Here is a 25,652-nt window from a genome sequence, read left to right as displayed (position 1 = left end):
CCCAAAATGCTGCTGCACTGAAAGGGGGTGCAGGTGACCGAAATGGCCATGCACTTGCTCAAAATAATTTTGTTGATAGGATGAAGAGATAGCCATATACAACAATGTTAATCATCTAATCCATCAAAGACAGAACCTAGCCACTCAAATTACATTCATTATTGATAGAAAATAGAGAGACGCTGTACCGTTATTCATTTCTCAGCGTGGAGACTTAATGCTCGAATCAGTCGTTGGTAGTTTGGTTTTCTTCCATAATTTACAGGTTTCTGCACTAACAAGTTGGGAGAATGAGGCAGTTTGCATGTTAAATACGGTGTCCCTATGCATTAGGAACTACAGGTCTACAGTAGCCACATTCCGGTAAACGGCAGGTCGCAATGGACACAACTCAACAGGTCACAAAAGAACCTGTTGCTGGCAATCTTCACATAAAAAGGAACTCCACAGCCATCAAAAAGGGATGTCCTTGCTAGCGTTCTTTTTTCCTTTTCCTTAACTCAGAAGTCAGGACATCTACGGAGCTTACAGATTGCAAATTTAATTCAGGATTTGACATCACAGATGGAACATATCGTGGGTGCGCAAAAATACCATACCCTGGATGCGGTGCAGATCAGAGTAAAAAATGTCAACTAATAGAATTTAGGGTTTTTGGTAGTGAAAAGCTTCACAACCACTTGTATGGGATACCCCATGCATAAACCAGAAGATAATTAAACATTGATCAAGTGTTTATAGAACAAGCAACTGAGTAAATTTAACTCAGATCACAGCAATCGCTTGCACCCCATAACAATTCTCTACATCATTAGTTGACATGATATACCAAGAGGTACTGGAAAATCCTATCTTCCCAGGAGGTACTGGTGCCTCCTATCTTATAAGGAGGTACCACAATTAACACTAAGTAATAGCAGGAGATATCCAATATCTTGCTGTACCTCCCAAGGACTGTAAACAAAAATTCAAAGTTCTAGTAGCTCAAGTACCTAGCTTGCCTTGCAGTAGCTTTGAAAGGTTCCAGTGGTTGTGCAGTATAAAAGGCCATTGCTTGAACCCAATGGTGATTATTTGGGCTGCACTAAATACGATGTCCAAACCTCATCAGCTGGAGGGGGTGGTTGAACCCAGTGCCCAGGTATACGGCTGCATGCAGGCGCAACATTTAGATAGAGAAAAACATTATGAAATATTCGCTTAACATGCTACAGCACTGAGGCATTTCATTGCAACCCCAGTTGTACACTATCATATGTTATTATGCAGGATTAGAAGATATTCAGGAGAAAATAAATAATTACGCTAAATTATATTCTCCCAGCAGCGATAAGATGAAAGTTATCATAAGTTTAGCTGGTTTAAAAGTTGAGAACACAAGACATCAGTCCGTATCATTAGTGAAATTAGACGAAAGTAGTAAACAAAAATACACATGCATTTGAACACCTAGACGATGTAGATCCATGTTTTTACTTCAAAAACAATTCGTTAGGCCTCTTAGCAATGCAACAGTTTCATAGCAATTTTGCAGGAATAGGAAAAATTCCTGTGTAGTTCCTCCTGTTTCCTCCAAAATTCAAGTGGAATCACTCCATTCCAAACAGGAAGTGTCAAATACCAAATATGCTGCTTTTTTTAGTAGAATTCCTAGTCTAGGCCATGTTGAACACAATAATGCGTGATGGACTTCTCAATTTCTCATGACTGTGAGGGTTAGCCTTCCTTTCATCTTGTTATTGTGAACTCTTTAGAGGGCCAGCAAACCATAATTGCACAGCAACTTCAAACTGCTTGATAGAGATGCTTGTCAAATGGATCTAGCTAACATGAAAGAAATTGCCTCAACAAGTAAAAGTCTTACCTTCCTCCAAGTCTAATAAAAGAATCCCACATTCTGCGGACCTACAACAGGGCAAAATATAGACAAGATGACCAAATGAATATAGTATCGAGTAATTGCAATAAGTTAAGCAAAATCGGTAGAATTTCACAAAAATCTCCTACTCCCCCCATTTCTATTAGCTATGAAACTATGGTAAGCTGCTAGTTCCCTAATGCCACGTGCCATGAGTGAAAAATATCAGGTTATGTCTAGGATCGTGAAGCCAGTTCATATGTGTCTGATTTACAGTCATGCACACAGTTTTTAAACCACAATACTTGCACGAAGTTCAGAAGTTGGCGTAGTACCTCAATGAGTGTCCCCATGTCATAGCTACTTCCATGATAATAGTGGTAGAACTCAAAAGGCAGATTGCTAACAGGATCATGATGCCCATGCCCCTTCCCCTCAACTTTATGACCTTTATGTTCTGTTTTCTGACCTGCCTGGTCATTTCTTTCACTTATTCCTGCATCTCCCTGGTTCCTGTCTAGTGTTGGGCCACTTTTAGATTGTTCGGAACCATCTTCTTCAGAATGTGTGTACTGTGGAACCTTCCTGGATTCCTCAGCAGTCAGAATAGCATCCTTAACTGAATCAGTACGAGCAGCAGTTGCAGCTTGCTGCTCCTCTTCCTCAACTGCAGCCTTGACACGCTCGAGGTATTTATCATCCTCTTCCGGAAGAAAATGACCTGCAACACACAAAGAAGCTCATGTATCAATCTCTTGCTATTTATAGTTCATATTAATCAACTGAACTGACGCAAAGGGCAAGGTTTGCAGTCTTGCAGAAGACAATGAGCACACTGGCATTCATAATAGTTTGCCAATGGGATCATATACATGTAGGCAACATATGCTATTGGCAGAATGGGTAAGATATCCTTTTCTCTTAAAAGAAATGAGGATTTGCTAGGTAGTATGCTTCAGCTTTCAATGCCTGAATCCAAACAATATAGTTGAGTCCTTAAGGTCAGAAGACAATGCGATAATAACACTCCATCTGTTTTCTACATGTCCATTTTCTTGCAAGTTATCTTTCTGCAACTCGCAATGTAAGCCAACTAAGAACATATAGTGTAGTTATTGCATTTTTTCCAACCACTGGCCATGCTTGTAAGGCAGTGAGAGAGAATGAGCGGTTAATCATTGAAGTATTTATTAACAAGAGTAAACATGACCTCATTTTATTAATCATTTGCTAGATACTGCACCAAATTGATCTGTGGGCACAAGGTTATCAGACATACTGTGAAACAGAGAAAGTAAATAGAAACAATAGATAAACAAGAAAATCTTGCCTTGTTTCTTCAGTTTTTGAACTCTTATAGTGCGAAGCTCCTGTAGTTTCTCAACCATAAGGGCAAGCTCAAGCTGGAAGTGGCAGATTTGCATTGGGAAAATTAGTTTATCCGGGATCAAGAATATTATACCGATACTATTAACTACATAGAATCATTAGTAGACTAAACTACTAATAAAACAACTCGAACAACTACTCAATATTTCTTTGATTGCATAACAACTCTGGAAAACAGCAAGCAAGAAGGTAGGTGGAATGATGGTGCACAAATTTTAGTGCACTTCAAATATAACAAAGTTTTTATGGCATTTCCAGATAAATATATAATAGAGTTCAGAGAGGGTCCCTCAATTCATAAGAAAACTAGAGAAAGGTCACAAGAATATAAAGGTATAACTTAAAGCTTGCAAATTAACTTATCCAATTCCAAACTCAAGTATCAGGTTCTATTAGTATCCAATAGTATGTGCAGATACACTTGCAGACAACTAATAAAACATAGTCCTCACAAAGAAACAGAGCTTTCAGAGGACGCCCTAAGAATGAATTTTGTTCCAATATTACCTCAGATTCTAGACGCTTCCTTTCCTCATTTGCTTTCTTCTTGGCAATTTGCTTCATGCTTTCCACCTGGTTTGTATGTACACCAATTAATTGGTTAATCACGGAGCCACAATGCTGTCCTACTACAGGTATCCCTACGAATGAAAACAACATTTTTCACAAATGAGAGAGCACCTTGCGTTTTGCAATGTCCTTGGCTATTTGTCTGGCCCTCCATTCATCAGCTTCCAGATCAACTCTGTCATAATCCGCACGCTCCTGTGAAACATCAATACAAGGGATGTCATCCAATAGTCGGATTTTTTAATTGCTTTGAAGGAATGTCTTCCCAAATATATGAACAGTAAAAGACGATGATAAGTGCCACCTTCTGGAAAAGCTCTGCGACATGCTTCCTTTTTCTCTTCCTCCATCGCTTATTCCTCTTGGATTTCTGCAGCTTCTGAGTTAACCTAACCAATGCCGATCTTTCCTCCCAGGGACCTCCTTGGTTAATCGCAGAAGAAATTGGTGCAAGAAGATGCTGAAGTTGATGACAAAGGTATTTGGCTGCATCTATTCCCATGGACTCATGCATATCCTGACTAATCCCCATGGTTCTAGCAAGCTCAACAAAACGAAGGGGCTCGTCTTCGGAAGAACCACCAGACACTGATGGCAATTTTGCCGAAGACGGATCAGGTTCTTGAGCACAAGTATCACCTGAATTTCTGGACATCTCAATCTCCTCAAGCTCATTTATCCTGCCAATTCAAATCCCTTTTCAGACAGCGGTCGCAGAGAGGAAATTGCGTGATCATCAGTAGCTTTGGGGATTTTAGGAACTCACAGTGCTCTTGAAACATCCATGGTCTCTTGCAGCTTCTTCACATGGTCCCGCACATTGTCGCGCTGCCAAAAGGAAATGGCAGGCGACGGCTGGGGCGGCTGTTGCCAGTGCCATGGGGGAGGCTGAGGAGGAAGAGGAGGCGCCCCGAAAGCATTCGGCGCCCGGAACATACTGAACAACAGGGTTAACCCTGCCTGCTGCGAGCGAGCCCTGCAGATTTCAGAAGGAGAATATGCAGGCAATCAAGTTCTCCAGAGTCACGCAAAAACCTAATGGAATAATTCAGGCAATCGGGGAAAACTGAAACTAACCGACCGATCGATCCTTACCGAGAAACAGTGATCCGGAGGAGCTGCGGCGCGGGAGGACGAAGTGCTTGATCCGGTGACGGTGACCGGCGAACGCCGCGGCGGCGGTGGCGGGGAGTGGGCTAGTGGAAGATCGGCTGCGCTCGGTTGGAAGAAGGGCAGAGAAGACGCTCCGCGAGCTGGGGCGGCCCGACTCGATTCGGCCCGGTGTCCTTGGGCTGAATGCGCTTGGACTGGGCCAAGGCGGAGGTGCCATGATGACCACCTGGGCCGGAAGGTGGGCCGGTTGGATTCTCTTCGCCTCGTGTGCCACGCGCGTCCATGCAGGTGGGCCGGCAGGTGGGCCCGAAAAATGTACAGTGTTTGAGATTCGTGCAGGAAGCGATCCAGCGGCTGAGAAGGAAATGTGACGTGAATTCTAAACTTTAAAGTATTTTTCTCCCAAACCGTGAGTCCGTTTTCAAGTTCAACCATCATGTTGCTTAGAATTAATGCGATAAAATAGGATACAATATGAATATATTTTTTATAATATTCAACATTTTGAATGTACTACTTCAATATTTTGAATATACAATTTCAATAGTTTCATAAAAAATTGTTGAACAGATTTAACAAAATGTTGATCTCGATACTTTAAATATGTCGAATACATATAAGAATAAGAAAACATGAATATAAGTAAAACTTTGAATTAATCGTGATGAACTAAAACTTAAAAAGAAAAAGAAAAAAATGGAAGTATCTGATTTCGTGGGCCAGCCTACCTTGATGATGGCCCAATGATGAGCCGACCTATCATTTGGTTTCTATAGGATTCCCTGTGAGTAGGAAGTAAATTTTATGAGATTTTTTATTGAAAGATCTTTACAAGACTCTGATCTATGTTGTTCTTTTTTATTCAACGACTGTCATGCGCAATTGAGAGGAAGAAGGGGAACATGTGGTATGCATAAGAAGTGGTCTTTCTGTGAGACCCGATCTTATAGAATTTCCTTTTCTGTGAGTAAGTGCTCTCAGGTTTTCGTAGGGACCTCCTGTGTGTAGGATGACTGTAAAGATATTACGATCAGTGCGGTCCTTAACCCACACGTATTCAGCCTAACCACCGCCACTATCGTCTTCTTTGTCACCTAAAAAGGGATAATAATGTCATCTAGAGGGATAAATAGTTATTTTTAAAAACTTTATTCACTTTTGATATTTGGACTAAATTTGGAGTGAAAATAAACTAACATATTTTTTAAAAGTAAAAAACATAAATATGTTATACTCAACTAGTGCATAATCACCTTAAATAAATATGAAGGTTACAATCTAGAGTGACAAAGATTATTCAAATCTAGCAAAATATTAAGAAACTCTAATTGGATGTTATGATTTTACTGTTCATCAGATGTTCCGATAAAACTGTATCGGGACATCGGATCAATTGAAAATAACAGATTTGAATATCACGAAATTAACTCAATGCGCATACAAATAAGCATATAAGCAATTAAACCAATGTAATGCACAGGAGTAAGGAAATACAGAGACAAATGATATGTTACCGAAGTTTGGATATCCACCGATATCCTATATCTCCGTTGAGGAAGCTCAGTCACACTTGAGTCGGGTCTTTTTCAACATTGTTCCTCACGATGTTGCACAATGCACTCCTCATCTCCACTATAACCAACTCTTCCTCCATTCTAGAGATAGTGAGTTTCGCAATCACTTCTGAATCTCCTCACAATCTTCACTTGAGGAGATCGCCGGTAATTTCTAAGAGTAACAAACTTTTGAACTCGCGTATGATCAACGCTAAGTGCTCAAACATACGCAATTAATGCGACACGTACGAGCAACCCAAGCTCCACACACCTCTCACACATCATTCTATCCTCACTAGACCACAAAGACTTGATTCTTACAAATTCTTGATTTAGACTGGTGGGTAGCACTCAAAGATAGAACAATAAGTTCTAACACCTCTTCTAAGTACCACAAAGCCAGCCAAAAAAGCCCCCAACATGCTAGGAGGACAAGGGGTATAAATACCTCACTCTGAAAAACTAGTCGTTAGAAAGATTTTGTACTGATCAGAACTTCCGATCCCCATATCATAACATCCGATTCTTTAAATCACAATGGTCAAATTAAGCCAAAACACACTCCTAGACATGTGAAAAACAACATATCAGAACTTCCAATGTTTAGATCGAAACTTCTAATTAAATCAAAATCAAGAACCCGGGAACCCCAGATTTCTGAAAATCAGAGGTTCCAGCACACCGGAACTTCCGATCGACCTATCGGAACTTCCAACACATCGGAATTAGGATCGTCGTAACTTCTAACATATTGGAACTTTCGATTTCATGTCAGAACTTTCGAAATAAGCACAGTTAGCACTCTGAAAAACGGCGATAATTTTTTATCCTGATATTCGATTTTTGTGATCTTGAACTCTATGAAAAAGCTTATTTAGAGGGCTACACGTCCCTACTGAATTCATGATCTCAACCACATTATATAAAAACTAGGAACCCTTCGAAAGCTGATTCGGATACTTCCACCCATTGTACAAAGCTTAATTCTCTAAGATTAAACTAGGTACCATATGGAACATACTAAACACCACTAAGAATTGGCCACAACCACTTTTCGCCACTAAAATTGATAACAACAAAGGGTTGAATCTAAAACACCTTTTAGATACCCTAGACTCATAAAATGGACTTTCTACACAAATCTATCATGCACTAAGCACATAGTTTGAGCACTCGACATGATTATCGAGAAGCACTTTCGACAGCCCCTCTTGATAGTATGGCTATCGATCCTATAACCCGGTCTCCCACCAAACTCCTTGAGACTGGCAAAACCAGAAAACCTATTATAGATATACCTTTGCCTTGAGCAATCCCATTGGATTTGATGAACACATCATCCAAGCTCCGACGCTTCTTATAGCTCTTTAAGGCTTGTCATCAACTCTTCTTCTCTTCATGACGATGATCATCTTTGCTTCTATCTTGATCTTCACTCGACCTTTGGAAGCTTAATAAAGTTCACTTAATAACTTTTCATACACAAAGCATAGGAAACTTCACTCTGCACATCATCTTCATTCGGTTCACCGCAAAGGTATGAACCGCAAGTATCAAGCATATAAGTTATTCACTAATCTTGTCTTGATCTGCTCTTCCAACTTGATATATTGAATATCTCAATTCAACTCATGCCTTCTTATGAAATCTAACCCCAACTCACTCTTAAGCACAAAGCCTATATGTTAGTCCATAAAATCTAATTGATAACTTTATACCTTAAGTCACTTGATCTTCACAAGTAACTTAGCTATCACTCTTAATTATCAATCTTCATGTGGAATCTAACCCCACTCACTCTCGAGCACATAGCATATGAGTTAGTCCATAAAACTCAATTGACAATCTCATATCATTAGTCACTTAATCTCAACAAGTGACTTAGCCTTCATACTTTTCGTCAATCTTCTTGAGCTTCTCCTTCATCTCATGTGCATCACCTAGAGCTCATTCATCTTGATGCATCTCTCTTGATCACATGACATTACTTAATGAATCCATGCTCTATCTTTCATGCATCACATATGAAATAACATACTAATAATTTTTAACATGATTATTAGTCTATATGTATTATCATTAATTATCAAAATCACACTTATGAGCTAGATAAACCTTCATCATCGAGTCTAGTGAGACACCTCCACCCCGTACTCCTCCACCATCTCCATTGGCTCCCCTCGCCACTGAATCCACGATGGCCGCCCGCTCCCTCGCTAACCTCGCTTTATCAGGGCCATCACTGTGACGCCCCTGCCTTGACACCGCCCAACCGGTGGTCCTCCATCGCCCACGGCCAGCGGCATCCTTGCCGCCTTGCTACCCTTCCCCCGTGTCCACCGTCAGCTGACCTTCTTCGATGCCTCCCTTTAGAACCGCATGTCTCCAAACCCCAACCCAACCTCGTTGCCTAACCTCACTGGAGACGATGACCTAGTCAGATAAGCTCATCAAAGTCCACAACCCTAACCCTAACCGGTGATTCATCGAGCAACGGCGTGGAGAAGAAGATAGGAGAAGAGGAAGAAGAGCTCACGCAGCAGTCGAATGGTAGCGCGCCCAAACCTTAAGGTAGTGTTTAGTTGGTGGGATGTCTCTGGATGGGATGATCCCATCCTATTTTTTCAGGCATTTGGTTAGAGGATTAGGGCGATAAGATGGCTTCTATAGAAGAATATTCCTTTAGATTCTAGATGAGGGGATCCTAAAAATTTTTTCGGATGCAGCTGTCTTATTCAGGACATGAGGATGATTGTGGGCCTGAGGTCTCAAAATGGACTTGTTCCATCTCTCCTACCAAACAAGCATTTTAAATCATCTCAACCTTAATACATAGATGGAATCATCCCATCTCACTTATCCTCCAACCAAACACTATCTAAAGAGTGCTGAACTAAAGTTTTTTTTTTAGGCGTGTTGCCTATAGGAATCGCGGTTCTCCTAGCAAATAGCGATCCAAAGTCGACACTGGGACAAGTTATACGTATATTCTTGCAAACTTAGGAGGCTTTTCTGCAAATAGATGGGTGATTGGTTTGGGTCCACAAACATGAGGCACATTGCACGTGAGATAGTTTTCCTTCTAGCCACCTTGCCTGTTGAGGCAGGCTGCATGCATGTCGTGTAGACTCTCAGCACTCCTGTGTGCACATGCACGCCTGTTAGATCATCTCCAACTATATTCCTTTCATTTAGTTCTTTTCTTGATTCCTCTCCCCATTCCCATTCACTTTATTTTCTCTCATCTCCAATATCTTCCATTCAAATGGATTCGTGAAGGGAAAGGAGGGAGAATCCCGTCCTGAAGGGAATGACCTTGAGAATCCCTTTGTGATGGGAGATGTGAAGGAAAACCGTTGGAGCGCTGAAGAGAACGAAAACCCCTTCGTGAAGGGATTTGGTTCCTAACGAGAATCCCTTGAAGATGATCTTAGAATTAAATCAGTGATCCAAGCCAAACAACCACCAAACAGTTGCTCACAGAGCAACTGTCCATACAGTTGCATATGCCCGTTCATTAGATAGATGTCCGTTCGGGAGAGGTGTTTTCCAAATGGACACCTTCTCAACATGTACATATATATGTAACAATCATCAATAATGAATTGAGTTCGAATCATTGTTTTTTTATCTATACTGTTTGCAATCCAATCACTCTAAACACGTTATCATGCACACTCTCCACTAAGTGACCGAGAACAGAATAAGAAGACCAGAGAAGGTGAGAGATGGCAAGAATGAACTTATCTTTGATTGCCGCTGCTCTCTTTCGTGTCTTGTGCCAAGAACGAAGTCGTCACCCCAACTTCATGCGTCGTCACCATAGTCCTAGCTTCAATCCCGACAATGGTTGGTGACACCACCATGCTCCTCTAGATCCGACCACCGTGGCTGCCACTCCCATGGATGAGGTTATCGTGGCCCGCGCCCATCTCGTCACCCTCCGGTTGACCGGCATCATGCCGGCTCAAGCCACCCGCCTCCGACTTCGACCCTAACCGACGCCGGCAACCTCGACCCTCCACACGCCTACGTTCTCTGCCTCATCCATGGATTCACGACATTCACATACTCACCAACCGTGAGCACACCCACCCCGTCGCCACCGGAAGTCCACATTCCTATTGACATAGGTTGTTGAAAAGGGAATTGCTCCAACTACTGCAAAATCAGAAACAAAACATGCAACTTCGCTGCCACTGGTACGTCTGCTGCTGCTGCTGTAGAGAGCAAACCAGAACTAGAGAAATCAGAGAAGGAGAATCCCCCTCCAGCTGCAAAAGCACCGGTAATAGTGTTATGGGTTGCATATTTCAGTAAATAGCATTCTTTTCTTCATGTCTCGAGTGACTAATTTACTAATCTGTCCTTTCATTCTTTTTTCAATTAGGAAGTGCCAACAGATAATGACGTTGAAAAGCGTATTCGACCAGAAGTGATACCTGAAAGTGTTTGTACTTTGGGTAACGATCACAATAATTCGTTGAACTATATAGCAGTACAAAACGTACAAGATAACAAGATTACTATCCTAACCAATCGAGAGATTATAGGGATTACAAGCCAACAAAGATAGAAATAAATCTTGTGGATGGTGGACCTTTGCCTTGACGTAATTGCATCGGGAGCCGGACGCTACACGGAGTAGCCTTACGCTGAAAGCTGCAGACAAACAGGACGCAGAACCATATGAGCGAAGGCAAAAACATATAGTCTAACAATACCTGATAATGAAATCGGAGTTTCATTTGATGATATTGGTTCCTTGGATGATATCAAAGAATCCTTCCAAGAGCTCGTTATGCTCCCTCTTGGACGGCCTGACCTCTTCAAAGGGGGTCTTCTTAAGCCTTGCAGAGGTATATTACTTTTCGGTCCTCCAGGAACTGGCAAGTCGATGCTAGCCAAGGCTATTGCAAATGAAGGTCAAGCAAGTTTTATAAATGTGTCTATGTCGACTATCACGTCGAAGTGGTTCGGTGAAGACGAAAAGAATGTTAGGGCATTGTTCACATTAGCCGATGAAGTATCACCAACTATCATTTTTATCGATGAAGTTGATAGCATGCTTGGGCAACGGAACAGAGCTAGAGAGCATGAGGCAATGAGAAAGATCAAGAATTAGTTTATGACACAATGGGTTGGCCTCTGTTGAGACCAGATCAGAGAATTCTTATTGTCATGGTGACCAACCGTCCTTTCGATCTTGATGAGGCTATCATCCGTAGGTCCGAGTGAAGGTTTGTATATTTCTCCTGCTAGACGCTAGTTATATTCGTCCAACAGAGCCATTCCATGGTTCTATGCCTGAGGTGTGTTCTCTTTCTTTATTAGAATCATGGTTGGTCTACCATCGATGGAAAGTCAGGAATTGATTATGAGGAGGCTTTTGTTGAAGGAGAAAGTTGAAGGGCTGCACTATAAGGAGCTAGCAACCATGACAGAAGGATACAGTGGCAGTGATCTCAAGGTCAGTATCACGAGACATGAATACATGTCATCCACACCACAAAAAGTAAAGGAAAAATACCTCCTTCGTTGACTTAGATCTGCATGTCAGTACCTTGATTTCTCTGGAAATCGACCACAAAAAGTAAACGAAAAATACCACCTCCCCAAATTAACACCCCACCACCGATTTCGTGCAACCGAGAAAACCGAACCCAAATCGAAAACACAAACCCCCACGGACTCACCTTGGTGCATGAAAAAATGGTCACCCTCACTTCCCATTCCGCAGCATAAAAAAAACCATCACAAAAATACTTAGGGCATATTTGGTTAGGGTGAGGTTTTTCCAAAAACGGCTTTTAAAAGTTGCTATTGAAAAGCTGCTTATATAAAAACTCTTATAGAAAAACTATTTTTGAATTGGGTTTGGATATGGATGAAATGTATAATATATGTAGGGATGACAATCGGATACGGCAGGTACGGATAGTACTCACTCATACTCGTATCCGCCGATTTTTTTACCCACCCGCGGGTATACCCACGATTGCCCGCGGGTGAAGAGCCGACTCCAAACCCATGGGGCAGCGCGGCAATGTAGCGTGACAGGGTAGCGCGGTGGCAGCGACGACGACGAGATATGGCGGTGGGGTGGGCCAGGGCAGGGCGGGGTAACAGCGAGACAGGGCGAGCTGGGGCAGTGCGAAACGGGGCGGCGACGGCACAACGGGGTGGGCCAAAGCGGGATATTTATATGATGAAGAATGTTAGGGTTTGGAGGTGAGATATTTATATGGTGATCGAGTTTCACGGGTATGGATATGTCTTACCCATACCTGTATCCGTTGACCCAACGGGTAGTATTTTTTTTATCCACGAACATACCTGTGGGTACCATTTGCTACTTATACGCTACCCTATTCGGGTATTTATCCTCAGGTAAATGGGTAATCAAGAGAAATTAACATCCCTAAATATATATAATACCCTTTAGAATATCATCCCGCAAAAGCTATAAAAGTCCCTCCATACCAGCTTCTAGCTTCTAGTAATAATAACAAATTTTACCAATTTTTGCTTCTCAAAAGTCATTTTCAGAAGCGGACTATTTGGTTCAGCTTCTGGTAGCTTTTTCTACTCAAAAGAAAAAAGTTGAAGATGAACCAAATAGGGCCTTAAAATCTAGGCTGATTGAAGAATTGGGGTTGAATCAAATATAAACACGGAACAACAAACTCACCTCACTGTGCACCCCTACCTAACCACTCTTTCGATTTTGGTTGGATGAAACACCAAGCAAAACCCTAATAAGAAGGAACAAAATCGTCTGGGAGCAAGAGAGAGTTAGAGAGAGACGGACTTATATAGAGAGAGAGGAGGGTGACTAGGGATGGCAACGGGTAGGAATTACCTGTGTGCCCGCGGATAAGAAATCCGACGGGTGCAGGTTTGGGTTTCAACATTTCCCTGTAGGTACGGGTACGGGTTTGATCGTAAATCTGATAGGTAAAAGATCACGGGCAAGAAAAATACATACCAGTGCCCATAAACCCGCTCCAATCATCTTATATGTAGGCCTAAATCATCAATAGGTATATAAACCCGCTCTAATTACTCACAAACCCGCTCCAATTATCCTAGCAAGCGGGTATAGGGTGCACCTGCGGGTATGAGATGCACGTGGGTGGCGGGCACGGGTAACATTTCTTACCTGTGACGGGTAATGGACGCGGGCACGGGTTTAAAAATCCACTCGCGGTTACGGGTCTGAACATCATCTACCCGTGAGTATTTTATCCGTTGTCATCTGTATAAGTGACGAAATAAATCAGCATAGCTCCTGTCCTCCCATCGTCGGTTTCTCCGAAAAGACGCGATGACAGGTGGGTCCGAGCCTTATGTGAAGATAGAGGGGGTACAATCACAACATGTGAAAAAAGGTTATGCGATATCTAGTGGGCCCCCTGCCGTGTAGTGGAATGATAGGATCGTTTCGTGTGAATATTCGCGAAGTTGAAACTTCCACGAACGTGCATGCCATGTGACTAGTGCATGCGCGCTCGAAATTGACCAAAATTAAACGTTCGTTCGTTGACAAACTCATTAACGAACTAACAACCTCACTCCTAGGATCACTCACTGCCTCACTGGCGAGTCCACGCGCGCCCTCAGGCCAAAGCCAAGCAACCACACGTCCAAAAGTCCAACGCCCGCCTCGCTCGAACGCAGGCATGGGGTGGGTGCGCGTGCGGAGCCCCCCGGTGCTGCAGTCCAAGCTGCTGTGCCTATCCCTGCTCTACCTCCTCACCGCGCTCCCGCTCGCGCTCTACGTCTCCTTCTCCGACCCCGGCCACCGCTGCCTCCTCCTGCCCTTCCCCTCCCGGGCCTCCCCGGCCGCTGCGAAGCCGCTCTTCGAGTACCCGCCCGGGTACGGCGAGCACAAGCACGCGCTCCCCGTCCCACGCGCGCTCTGCTCCAACCCTGCCGTGTTCTCAGGTCTCTGTGTGTGTGTGTGTGTGTTTCTTCGATCTGAAAGAGTTGCACCCGCGGCCGAGGGATCCTCTCTCGTTGCGTCTTCTTTTTCTGTTTCGATGTTTCGTCAGGTTGGATCGGTGTCGCTTTTTCATGATCCGTAACGATCGGAGTCTTCCGCGTGAGTTGCTGTGGGACGTTTGATCACCTCAGTCTTCGTTTCGGATGAATTGATTTTTTTTTTGTTTGATTCAATTTTTGTGGAACCTTGACGAAAATTTACCGTCAACTTCTTGTTCTTCGCGCACGGTTCTGCTTCTTGTTTCATCCTTGGTGCCGTTGCTTCTGCTTTGCCTTCTTGTGATCATCATAATCTGATCGGCTCATGCATGTGCTCTCATGTAGTAACTAGTAAGTGACCCTGAAGTTTTCTTGTTCTTAATAAACTACTGGAGCAGACTATAAGACTGTCTTGGAAGAAATCAATGGACTCTGCCGCAACCTCTCGGCGTCTCCTTCTACATCCCCTGTGTTGCGGTATCAGAAAGGCAGCAAAGACTCATTTGCGGGAAACTTCTCGGCCGAGGAACGGAGATCGTTCTTCAGCCACACTGACAACGAAGTAGAAATCCCCTGTGGGTTCTTCAAGGAGTTCCCCGTCCGAGAAGTTGGTGAGTTCGTTGGCCTAGTTCACATTTGCGCAGATGGGATGTTCGCCGCGATCATGTTCATATTTTGGGCCTTTTGAGTGACAGGCACGTCGTGACGTAATTATTTCTTGTGGTCGCCATTATAATCACTTTGAATGCAAGCCAGATATAAGTTCTTTTTAGTCGTAGTGCAATCATCAAGAACATCACCGTTTTTTTTTTTTAGAAAAAGATAAAGTTTTAGCCTTTTGCATCATAGGATGCGTACAACCCTTGTTACATTATTACATCATCACAGCTTATTACACCAAATACTTCAGTATTTTGTTCTTTCCGATCATTGCAAATGCAAAAGCATTCCTTTAAGGTTAATGGTTTCAGGCAGATTGGCCATGGAGAAGTGCAGTGGCGTGGTGGTCGCCTCGGCGATCTTGAACGACCACGACAAGATCCGGCAGCCCAAGGGGCTCGGGTCCGAGACGCTCAGCACGGTGTGCTTCTTCATGTTCATAGACAACGCCACACACAGGGTCCTCTCGAACCACGGCATCCTAACAGAAGACGAACACGTCGGCCTCGGCACGGTAGGCGCATGGCGCGTGGTGACTCTGCGCGCCGGCGAGCTCCCCTACGAGAACCCGGCGATGGACGGCGTCGTCGCGAAGCACCTCCTGCACCGGCTGTTCCCGAACGCCAAGTTCAGCGTCTGGGTCGACGCCAAGATGCAGCTCACGGTGGACCCGCTGCTGCTGGTGCACTCGCTCGTCGTCGAAAAGGGAGTGGACATGGCAGTCTCCAAGCACCCGTTCAACCTCCACACCATGGAGGAGGCGATCGCGACGGCGAGGTGGCGCAAGTGGGGGGACGTGGACGCCATCAGAGTGCAGATGGAGACGTACTGCGAGAACGGCCTGCAGCCATGGTCCCCCATCAAGCTTCCATATCCATCAGGTATGCAATGCAGACAGAAACAGAAGTACATGCCTGCATTGATTCTGAATTCTGATATGTTGTTTGATTAACCGAAGAAACGGACGCTCTAGCAACTGAAACTGACATTTCAACCACGTCAACAAGAGGGTCAAGATCGATGACACATGCTAGATTGTCACAACTCAACCACAACAATACATGCATGGATGGAAAGTATCAGAATATCAGATCGTGAGCATTGTACATGTTGTCATGCTGCAGATGTACCGGACACGGCAATCATCATCAGGAGGCACGGCCTGGCCAGCGACCTCTTCTCCTGCCTGCTGTTCAACGAGCTGGAGGCGTTCAACCCGCGCGACCAGCTCGCCTTCGCCTACGTCAGGGACCAGATGAGCCCCAAGGTGAGCATGAATATGTTCGAGGTCGAAGTGTTGGAGCACATCGCCGTCGAGTACCGGCACAACTTGAAGCGTGACGGCGGGGGAGGAGGGAAGCAGGGTATCACTAGGATGGCGTCCTCAAGAGACATCACTGGGAGCAGCTGCGAGAAGTACCTTCTGAAGATGTGGGGGGAGCATATTGAATAAGGTCTTTTGCAAATGCTGGCCAGTTCCTTTTTTTTTTTTGTCCTTTTTGTTCTGAAGATTGCATGGATGTACATCCACTGCAGGTAATTCTGACAGACTAGAATTTTTTGGTAAATAATTGTACAATGTAAATAGAATTGTCTTCATTAGAACATTTAGTCGCAAGCATTGAAATTGAAACAACTTCACAAGAGACGGAGATTCATCACAAGATTTGTCAGCAATCAACAGAAACACTCGGGTTCAGGCAAACAGCAAACACGGTATCATATCAGGTGTTGGAATCTGTTGACGCCTTGGCTAACTCGTTCTTGTTCTTGAATTCCTTCCAGTATTCTATGGCATTCTTGGTCATCTTCTCAATGTCATCAGTGGTGGCCGTGTCTGGAGACAGCATAGTTTCCACTGCCATCATCATGTTGATGACAGCCTGAAAAGAACAACATGGAGCTCAACATTTTCAGATAGGTAAGATAAATAAGTTCAGGAATTGTTCAGATGTAAGAACATGACCAAATGAAGGTAAGGCCTTGAATCACGCTGGTGGCGACTTGTTAGCTGCTGGCAAACTTCTTTTGCCCTCTGCCATTCTCTCTGCAATGCATGACAAAATGGAGTGCTAGATCACTTACAGAGCATGACCGGTGAGGCAAGAAAGTTCAGTTCAGCTCAAACCACAACGATGGAAGAGGTGGAATCTCACCTGATTGATCAGTACGTCAGTGAGCAGCAAGCCCAGGTCAAGCTTCCTTTCGGAGTCGCGCGATGCCAAGAACTCCTTCTGCAGCAGACTCGTCAGCTTCCCCCTGTCTGTGATATGCTGCGCACGCCACGAACACAAACTCCATAGCATTAACATGCGGCCATATGGACAGTACGCGACCATAGCATCAAGCCATCGACAGGGTGACCAGTACGTGAGTAGAAGCATACCTCCTTGGTGACTTGCTCAAAGACGAGGTCCATTAGCGTGGCGCGGTCCCTGACCGAATCCTCGCGCCGGAACAGCGAGTCTGAGAGCGCATCAACGCTCGTCTTAATGGCCGCGGCGCCGCCGCGCTCCACGGTGACTCGGGACACGCCGTCGGTGACGGCGTTCAGGGCGCACACCGCGGCCGGCTGCATGTGCAGGACGGGGCCGGCGCTCCCGCCGCGCGCTGTCCACGAGACGCCACCCAGCGCAAGGGCCAGCGCCACGCCGGCGCCCACCCTCAGCGCGGTCTTGGGAAGCGTCGACGGTCCTCCCTTCTCCGGCACCGCCTGGGGTTCCGGTTCCAACCTTGGCCCCTGGGCGCGCACGGCGCGAGCCCTCCCCTGCAGCGGCGGCGCCGTGCGTGCACGGGCGCCGCGACGGCGCAGGGCGAGCGGAGCGGCACACGCTCCAGTGACCGTCGCGTGCAACGTGCAGGGAGATGATTCCATGCGCAAAATGGATTGCTCAGCTCGGTTGCAGTCTGGAGTTAGCCGTTTGGTGATCGCGGTCGTGTTTGTTCTGTCTGTTCCTCTCTCTCTCTCTCTCTCTCTCTCGCTTTTGTCGGTGCCATCTTTTCTGCACGGTGCTTTGCGTCTTTTGCGATCACAAGCAAGGAATCTAGTGCGCTCTGCCTTCGGTTAACTCAATTAACAAAGGACTTGTGGTTGCATTGTTTCCTTGCCTTCTGAAAAGCTCCACTGCATCAAATATGTTGAACAGGCTTCGGATGCTCTTTCTCCTGAAACTTGAAAACGCCATTGTGGAACGCAGGAATTTGCAAAGACACGTCTGCATTCTCCACGGTCCTTACAGAAATTCTGGTTCCAACGGTGCGTACTGTATGTGTTCAGCTTCAATTCCATACTAGCAAAACTTTTCATTCAAATAAAGAGAATACAGGATATGTCGTGCACAAATGACAGACTTATGTGCTTCAGGATTTCTTAGGCATGAATTTGCAAAAGAATAAGAGAGCAAGAATCTTATCTTTTGTTGTGTTAAGTCTAATCAGTTTAAAACTGCATAGCGTCTAGTACTAGCTACCTAAATTGAACACTATATATGTTTTGCAAGAGAAGATGAACAAACTGAAGTTCAGGTAGCGAATCAATAGCGCGAAACTTCACATGTAGACCTCCGATGCATGGCACAAAATTTTTAACAGGACTAGCGACTTAGCATCAATAAGATTCAGGTTATGGTCTTGGCTAAAACAACAGCCATTTGTTCATCATATATAAGACGACGCCAAGGCTCAAAACTCAAAAGTCCTTCAGCTTCAGGAAATTTGGTAGTGAATTTTAGTGCAAGGCGCTGGTTTGAATCCTTTGTCTCAGATGCAATGCGAGCAATTTATGGGAATAATGATAGCGAAAGGACATGACATGTTTGCAATACACACAAATTCAAATACCATCCACCACGGGTCCAGACTTTCTTCTTTTTATTTCTCCCTCCACAGATTGTTGATCATCCTGAAATTTTTTGTGTTGTTTCTACACTTCATTCCCCCTCTATGTAATTTATTTCAGAATTTTTGGTCACTATTTTGATTGGAAGACAAAAAGATATAGGAGATCAGGGGTGGTCGGTATTTGGAGTACTGTCCACCCCGAGCCCAACGAACAAGACGCCGCTTCTTCCTCCAACGTCCTCGCGCCGGATCAACGAGTCCCAGAGCGCGTCCACTAGTCTTCATTGTCGCGGCGCCGCCGTGCTCCGCGTGGACCTGGGACGCGCCGTCGGTGACGGCGTTTATGGCGCACCCCGCGGCCGGTTGCATGTGCAGGACGGGTCCGACGCTCCCACCGCGCGTTGTCCAAGAGACGGCGCCCAGCGCAAGGGCCAGCGCCACGCCCGGGCACCCTCAGCACGGTACTTCACCGGTGCCCAGGCATTCGGTTCCGGCACCGGCCCCTAGGCAAACAGTACGGTGCTCGAGTAGCGCTCGGCTGGCTGTCAGCGACGTCGCCATCGGCTGCGGGGAGGGCGGAGCAGCACTCGCTCCGGTGACCATCCTTTTCTCTCCTTTTCTTTATCGGTGCCATCGTTTCAGCATAGTGCTTTGCGTCTTTTGCATTCACAAGCAAGGCATCGAGTGCGCTCTGCCTTTGGTTAACTTCTTCAACCAAGGCGCCAAGTTCTCGAAGCCTGATGGTGTTGGAATTTTGCTCAGCTGCATCAAATTTGTTCAACGGCTGATCTTTTTCAAGAAATTTGAAAGGGCCACTACATGCGATTAATATGCATTCATTTTTTTTTAGTGATAATATTCATTCATTTTGTGTGTGCCAGTCTGCATGTGCTAAGCCGGGATTCACATACCAATATATTGGATATTGGTTGAACTGCGTCCAGTCTATGTTCCAACTCCCAAAGTTCAGCCCGGCCAACTAGTCCTCAGTCCAACTAGTATCGCGGAACAAATATGTCCTCGAACTCGAGCCCATCTCATATCACGGGCGGGCTTCAGCAATTGCTATCTGCCGAAGAGGCTAAGTCGATTATACAAATAATTATTTAAGTATAAATATATGAATATTAACTGTGCATATTAAAGAGGAGGACATGATTAACTGTGGTATCAAAGAGGAGGACGTGATATTTTATATAGTTTTGGACTTCTCTTAGTACAATAACCCTACGTATTGAGCCGCCTTGAATAATTTCAGGAGAAGACAATTGCAATGGGCATGTGTCTACATCTACTCCTATAAATCTCAGTGAGTCCTCTCGTGTTCTAATTATTAAAGCTTTTGTCGGATAAATTTAATTATTGCTTGAATTTATTGGATCTCGACGGGTTATTTCTGTTTCCATACGGGCTTATACTTCTAGCTTGTCTCGACTTCCATTTGGCCATCTTTCGCCTTCTCCTCCTTCTCGATATATCCACTCCCCTCTTTATATAGTTGAGTTAGGGAGGTATACTATATTTAGAGTCTCGAGCATAACCTTCTTGGAGTATGTTATTTAGATGATTCTTTTTAATCTAGGAATAGTTTTAATTTAGAACACGATAAACTATATAAAATATTCGTGCACACCTTATTTACCTCATTGTGGTTATTAAACTTATTGTACAATGTAGCAGATACATGCACAATGATACTACATCCTCAGGATATATCGTATTTCTAGTATATTCCTAATTATTAATTACCAAATCTTGATTAGCTAGCCCTCCAATTTTACTTAGAATAGGACAATCGAATTATACATAGTCAAAGATCTGACAGTATTAGAACTCACCTAGTCAAGAATGGTTCTTGGCTAAAACATTCTTGCTAGTTGAGAATCATCTCCAACTTAATAGAATCTTTTATGTCGGAAATCTCCTCCAACCAAATTGAGTTCTACTCGTATAGGCCTATCTAGTTAGAAATTGCATCCAACCACAAAAGCCCAAATGTTGACTTCTCTTTTTCTATGTCCCATTCAACCACGAGAACTCCATTGACAACTTGTGGTGTGGCCGCAATATATAGTAACAACTCTTCTCTTGTGTTAGGTGAGGTTACACACAAGAGGAGAAGAAAGATATCTCTCGAGATCTTAGAATGTTGAGTTTGCTTGCTCAGTTCACTTAAAATTGTCATGATTTCTTATAAGCTTAAAAAAAGATAATCCTTTTTTATAATCGGGAAATAAAATGACTCAGTGCAGCCATACATCTTGTTAGCCTTTGGACTTCTTTTCTTGTGCATGGTGATGAGGACATGCTCCGAAGCTTTTATATTCAAAGCTTAAAGATGAGGACTTCTTTAGACTTGTGCTTGGAGATCGTATATCCTCGATAACTTTTATCTTCTCGGGGTTGACCTCAATATCTCAACTGGACACTAAGAACTCGAGCAACTTTCCCAAGGAAACTCTAAAAACACACTTCTCAAGATTCAACATCATTCGATATTTCCTGAGGTTGTCAACAGTTTCTCGCAAATCAACAAGTAGATCCTCTTTGATTTTGCTCTTTACCACTACGTCGTCAATGTATGCCTCTATATTCCTTCCAATTTGACTATCAAAAGTAATCTGAATATAACGTTAGTAAGTTCCACTGGAACTCTTTAAACCAAAAGATATCTTTACATATTAATTAACTCTAAAAGGCATGATGAAAAAGGTTTTCTCCTCGTCTTTCTTACACATGCTAATTTGTCACTCAAAAGTTCAGTCAACCTGTCGATCGATCCTCGGAAGTGGAAAAGGATCATTCAGGCTGACTTTGTTTAGGTCGATGAACTCCACACACATTCACCACTTGCCATTAGCTTTCTTCACCATCACAGGATTGGTCAACCACTCGAGGTGAATGACTTCTCGTATAAAGCCTGCATTCTAGAGCTTGTCGATTCCCTCCTGAATTATTTTTCAACGATCGCTAGGGAAACAATGGAGTTTATACTGAACATATTTTGCTCTAGATCAAATAGTTAGCCTATGCTTGGTCATCTCCCTTAGGATTCTAGGTATATCAGATGGCTCCCACGTGAACATATATGCATTCGTCCAAAGAAAGGTGGGGAACTCGAATTCCTATTTAGGATCCAACACAGGCCCTATCCAAACATACTTGGATGTCTCTACTAGGTCCAACAAAATGGTTTTGACGTCATCATTTGGTTTAGGAGTTACATTAAGTCTCGAGTGCTTGGATTGCATCTCCATAGAATTAACATCATGCAAAGACAACTGCTCAACTAGCTCAAGACTTTTCTTATCACACTTTAGAGCCATATGCTTATCTTCATGTACTGTAAGGCTCCTTTTGGTCCTAGTAACTTAACGCACTGGTACATGTAGTGGCACTAGCCATGAACTTTGCCAGAGTCAGCCATCCAAGAATAGCATTATATGTTGTCTCAAAATTTGTCATGCCTAACATATTTTTTTCTATTATAAAATTCTTAAGCATCCCAAAAGTGACCAAGAGCGATACTTGGTTGTGGCTGATAGGCACGATCAAAGAGCCCATGATTATGCCATGGAAGGCATGCTTCATAGGCTCAATCTTTGTTCTAGGTACCTATGTAACATCCAAAGTACCAAAGAACAAAATATTCAAGGGACTTCCACCATCGACAAAACTCGATTTACCTTGCAAGTGTCAATGGTGGGCTCGATTACGATCGGATAAAGACCTAGGTGACTATTAAAATTGGGACATTCGTTCTTGTCTAATGCAATCAGAATTTCTGACCACTTGAGGACCTTAGGCACTGAAGGAGTGGTAGCATAGACCTCTTCTATGCGCTTGAACTGTCGCTTCGACTTATAGGTGGTAGATCCTCAAACATATGGTTGATGATATGCTCACTGCTCTGGAATGTCATATCATTATCTTCATCATCTTTTTTGCACTGTCGGGGTGTAGAGTTAGAAGGCCTATTCGAGGACTTTGTTCTTTCTTTTCCACATGTTTAAGCATGACATGGCAAGTAGGCAAGTCATATTTATCTGATTTATGAACAGGACACCACTTTTTATTCGTGTCCTCCTCCGATGAGGGTTTTTTTGCCCTTTGTCAGGAAAACGATGCGACCTAAACTCCTTATCGTGGGTTACAGTCATGACATTTGATGCATCAACCTTATTCATTTTCTTGGATTTATCAACCTTATTCTTAAGCTTCGCTTGTTGGCCGACTTGGATGTTTCACCTTTCAGGCCAGGTTGAGGCAACTTATCCCTGTTATTGAGGGAACAACTCTATTCAACTGCTTCTACAACTATAACACAATGGTTAGCCATCTCAAATAGCTCCTTGATACTTTGAGGGGGACACATAGGCATATTTTGTGTTAGCATTATGTTCCGCACTTCTAGTCGAGAAGCTCGAATCACTGAAGAGTCAGTAATTTTGGAGTTATAACATTGATGTTACTAAATCTCATGATGAACTACCATAGAGTCTCATAGTCATTTTGGCGAAGGCGGTGCAAGTCATGTTCTTTTTTGGAACGCTAATAGGTTCTTTGGAAGTTATCAAAGAAAAGATCACACAATTGATTCCACGAGTAAATTGATTCTACTGGTAAATTGGTCAATCATGATCGGGCAAACCCTTCAAATGCAATATGTAGGTAATTAGCCATAACTTTCTTATCTCCACCGATCTCTTAGATAGTTGTTGTATAGATCTAGAGGAATTCTAGCGAATTAGAACTCCCATTGTACTTCTCCAGCGCACTGGGTTGAAATATATCTGGTTAGTGTACTGCTCGGAGATAGTTTGTGAAAGCCCATCATCTAGTAACCACCGCGGTGTTTCTCCGGTAGTCAGAGACATAGCCCTGATATTTATGAATCGTATTAGCATGATTATCGGAACTTGGCATGGCCCTTCTGGGAGATCTATCTCAATATTCCACCCTATTGCGATGTTCATCGATGTCACGATGTATATCTCGCAAATTGATCTCTAGGAGGCGTTGTATGGCGTTCTTGCCAATCTTCAGGGTGTGTCCTTTTGTGGGCTAGTCTAGCCTCTCTGTGCCGACTTAGAGAAACTTGGTTGAGACTGTTTTAGCATGAGCTACTTGTCTGAGTGGTAGATTTTACCGAGTTGGAGGTTTCTGTCAGTTGTTGTGCACCGGTGATAACCCGACAATATCCTCCAACCAACGCACCCCTTCTGGAGTATTTAACATCTCTTGAGACATTGGAGAGTAGGATTTTTTTGTGCCTTGCAAATGGTAGCCAGTACCGGAAATAAGCTAGCATTCGTTACCTTGTCAGGCCAATGAACCAAAAATCATCCAACCAAGCAGCGTGTGGCAATTTCTGCGGCGTTCGTGCTCATAGAGGCCATACGAAGGTTGCTACCAGAGAGATTGCATTCAGTTTGTTCTTTTTTAGATAATGGAAATACAACTTCGATTTCTACACCAACAAGAGGTGAAGATGTCCATGATATATATAACAATTACACTCCATCACCTAAATATATCAAAACAAATTGACTTCAGAAGACTAAAAAGAAAACTCAAAACAAGAGTTGCGATGAAAAAAGTACATAGCCAACATCATCCAGCTTAGAACCCCAATGTACCACTCGGTATCCAAACGCCTGCTTGCTGCTACTTTCCACAGGAAAGCCATCCTCTGGATTCAGTTGGCTCTGGTCCTAGAAAAAAAAATAAGAAAAGAAGATAAAGATATTTTGTTTCTAGATGCACAGATTTGCGTGTGGCGTATCACGTATGTATATATGTCACGCCATCATCCCCTTCTCTTCCGCGCAACCAAGAAGGTGTGGCAGTGCGGCGCCCATCAGAAACCGCCGAACTTGCACACGCGACGGGGAAAGAAGCAGTTGAGTAATGGACTTCGACACTGGCACACTGAAGGGAGGCAGACGCTGTAGCTTCTCGTCTGCACCTCCTCAGCCCGCGATCAACAGCAGCATGATGGGCCAAGCGCACCGGGACGCTGGACCCAAGCGTGGACTTCGGCTCGTGCCGATCCATGCGTATGGAAGTAAATTTTATAAAATTTTATTTTACAAAAGTCTCTCTTTTCTGTGATGACATATGTTCATTTTATTTTATTTTTCTTCTTTTTGTCTGATCATTAGATTACGAGATAAACAGTGTAAATAAAATCTTATAAGGATTTTTCTAAATATAATCTTATAAAATTTACTTTTCGCACGCATGCCCCCAAGCCGTGCTGCGTCACTGTCGCTGGAAAGGATAAAACTCGGAGGCCCATTCGGCAGTTTGTCTTGCTTTCATGTCTTTTCCCGTCTGGAATCTGGACGCGAAGTTGGGTCGTTCCATCGGACTGAGAAACGCTGCTGGTGTGTGAACAAGCCAACCAAAGGGACGCGTGCCCAATGGCACGGCAGGGGATCATCGATCCGACAGGCGAGTTTTGGAGCCTTGCTCGGCTGACCCGCTTGCCCGGCCGTTTCCTCCGAGCCCCGCATGTGCTTGCTTCCAAGGGCTAATGAGCTCAACTTGCCGGCCTGCGCTCCCCACGAGCGAATCTCCAAAGAGCTCGCTCGCCTGCCGGCCAGGACCAATCATACCATTGTCATCCCTTGCTGCACCGATCAGACCAGTCAGCGGGAGTAACTTGTTTATTTGCATGT

The 25,652-nt window shown here is 44.0% G+C and overlaps 3 protein-coding genes and 1 pseudogene across 3 annotated transcripts; 2 read left to right on the top strand and 2 right to left on the bottom strand.

Moving 5' to 3' along the window:
• Nucleotides 1–697: 697 nt before the first annotated feature.
• On the bottom strand, nt 698–5,048 carry LOC133919329 (U11/U12 small nuclear ribonucleoprotein 59 kDa protein). The gene is made up of 9 exons (XM_062363730.1): nt 4,913–5,048; nt 4,584–4,793; nt 4,122–4,497; nt 3,929–4,012; nt 3,755–3,820; nt 3,189–3,261; nt 2,194–2,579; nt 1,865–1,905; nt 698–1,149 (listed from the first exon to the last, which is right to left on the bottom strand). Exons 2-9 carry the CDS (start codon nt 4,751–4,753, stop codon nt 1,071–1,073), a joined length of 1,275 nt encoding a protein of 424 aa, XP_062219714.1. The 5' UTR covers nt 4,754–4,793; nt 4,913–5,048; the 3' UTR covers nt 698–1,070.
• Nucleotides 5,049–10,535: 5,487 nt separating this feature from the next.
• On the top strand, nt 10,536–12,888 carry LOC133930300 (uncharacterized; annotated as a pseudogene).
• A 1,219-nt stretch (nt 12,889–14,107) lies between these two features.
• Nucleotides 14,108–16,597, top strand: LOC133919245 (alkaline ceramidase TOD1-like). Its single transcript, XM_062363621.1, has 4 exons — nt 14,108–14,433; nt 14,868–15,080; nt 15,441–16,010; nt 16,254–16,597. The coding sequence occupies exons 1-4, from the start codon at nt 14,169–14,171 to the stop codon at nt 16,580–16,582; spliced, it is 1,377 nt and encodes a 458-aa protein (XP_062219605.1). The 5' UTR covers nt 14,108–14,168; the 3' UTR covers nt 16,583–16,597.
• Nucleotides 16,492–18,192, bottom strand: LOC133919166 (uncharacterized). Its single transcript, XM_062363503.1, has 4 exons — nt 17,516–18,192; nt 17,286–17,402; nt 17,096–17,176; nt 16,492–17,012 (listed from the first exon to the last, which is right to left on the bottom strand). The coding sequence occupies exons 1-4, from the start codon at nt 18,002–18,004 to the stop codon at nt 16,854–16,856; spliced, it is 846 nt and encodes a 281-aa protein (XP_062219487.1). The 5' UTR covers nt 18,005–18,192; the 3' UTR covers nt 16,492–16,853.
• Nucleotides 18,193–25,652: the final 7,460 nt, after the last annotated feature.

The sequence above is a fragment of the Phragmites australis genome, chromosome 1 (assembly GCF_958298935.1).
Source record: "Phragmites australis chromosome 1, lpPhrAust1.1, whole genome shotgun sequence".
In the NCBI taxonomy this organism is placed as follows: domain Eukaryota; kingdom Viridiplantae; phylum Streptophyta; class Magnoliopsida; order Poales; family Poaceae; genus Phragmites; species Phragmites australis.
The sequence above is the reverse complement of the archived record's forward strand: the minus strand, read 5'-3'. Positions and strand labels throughout refer to the sequence as shown.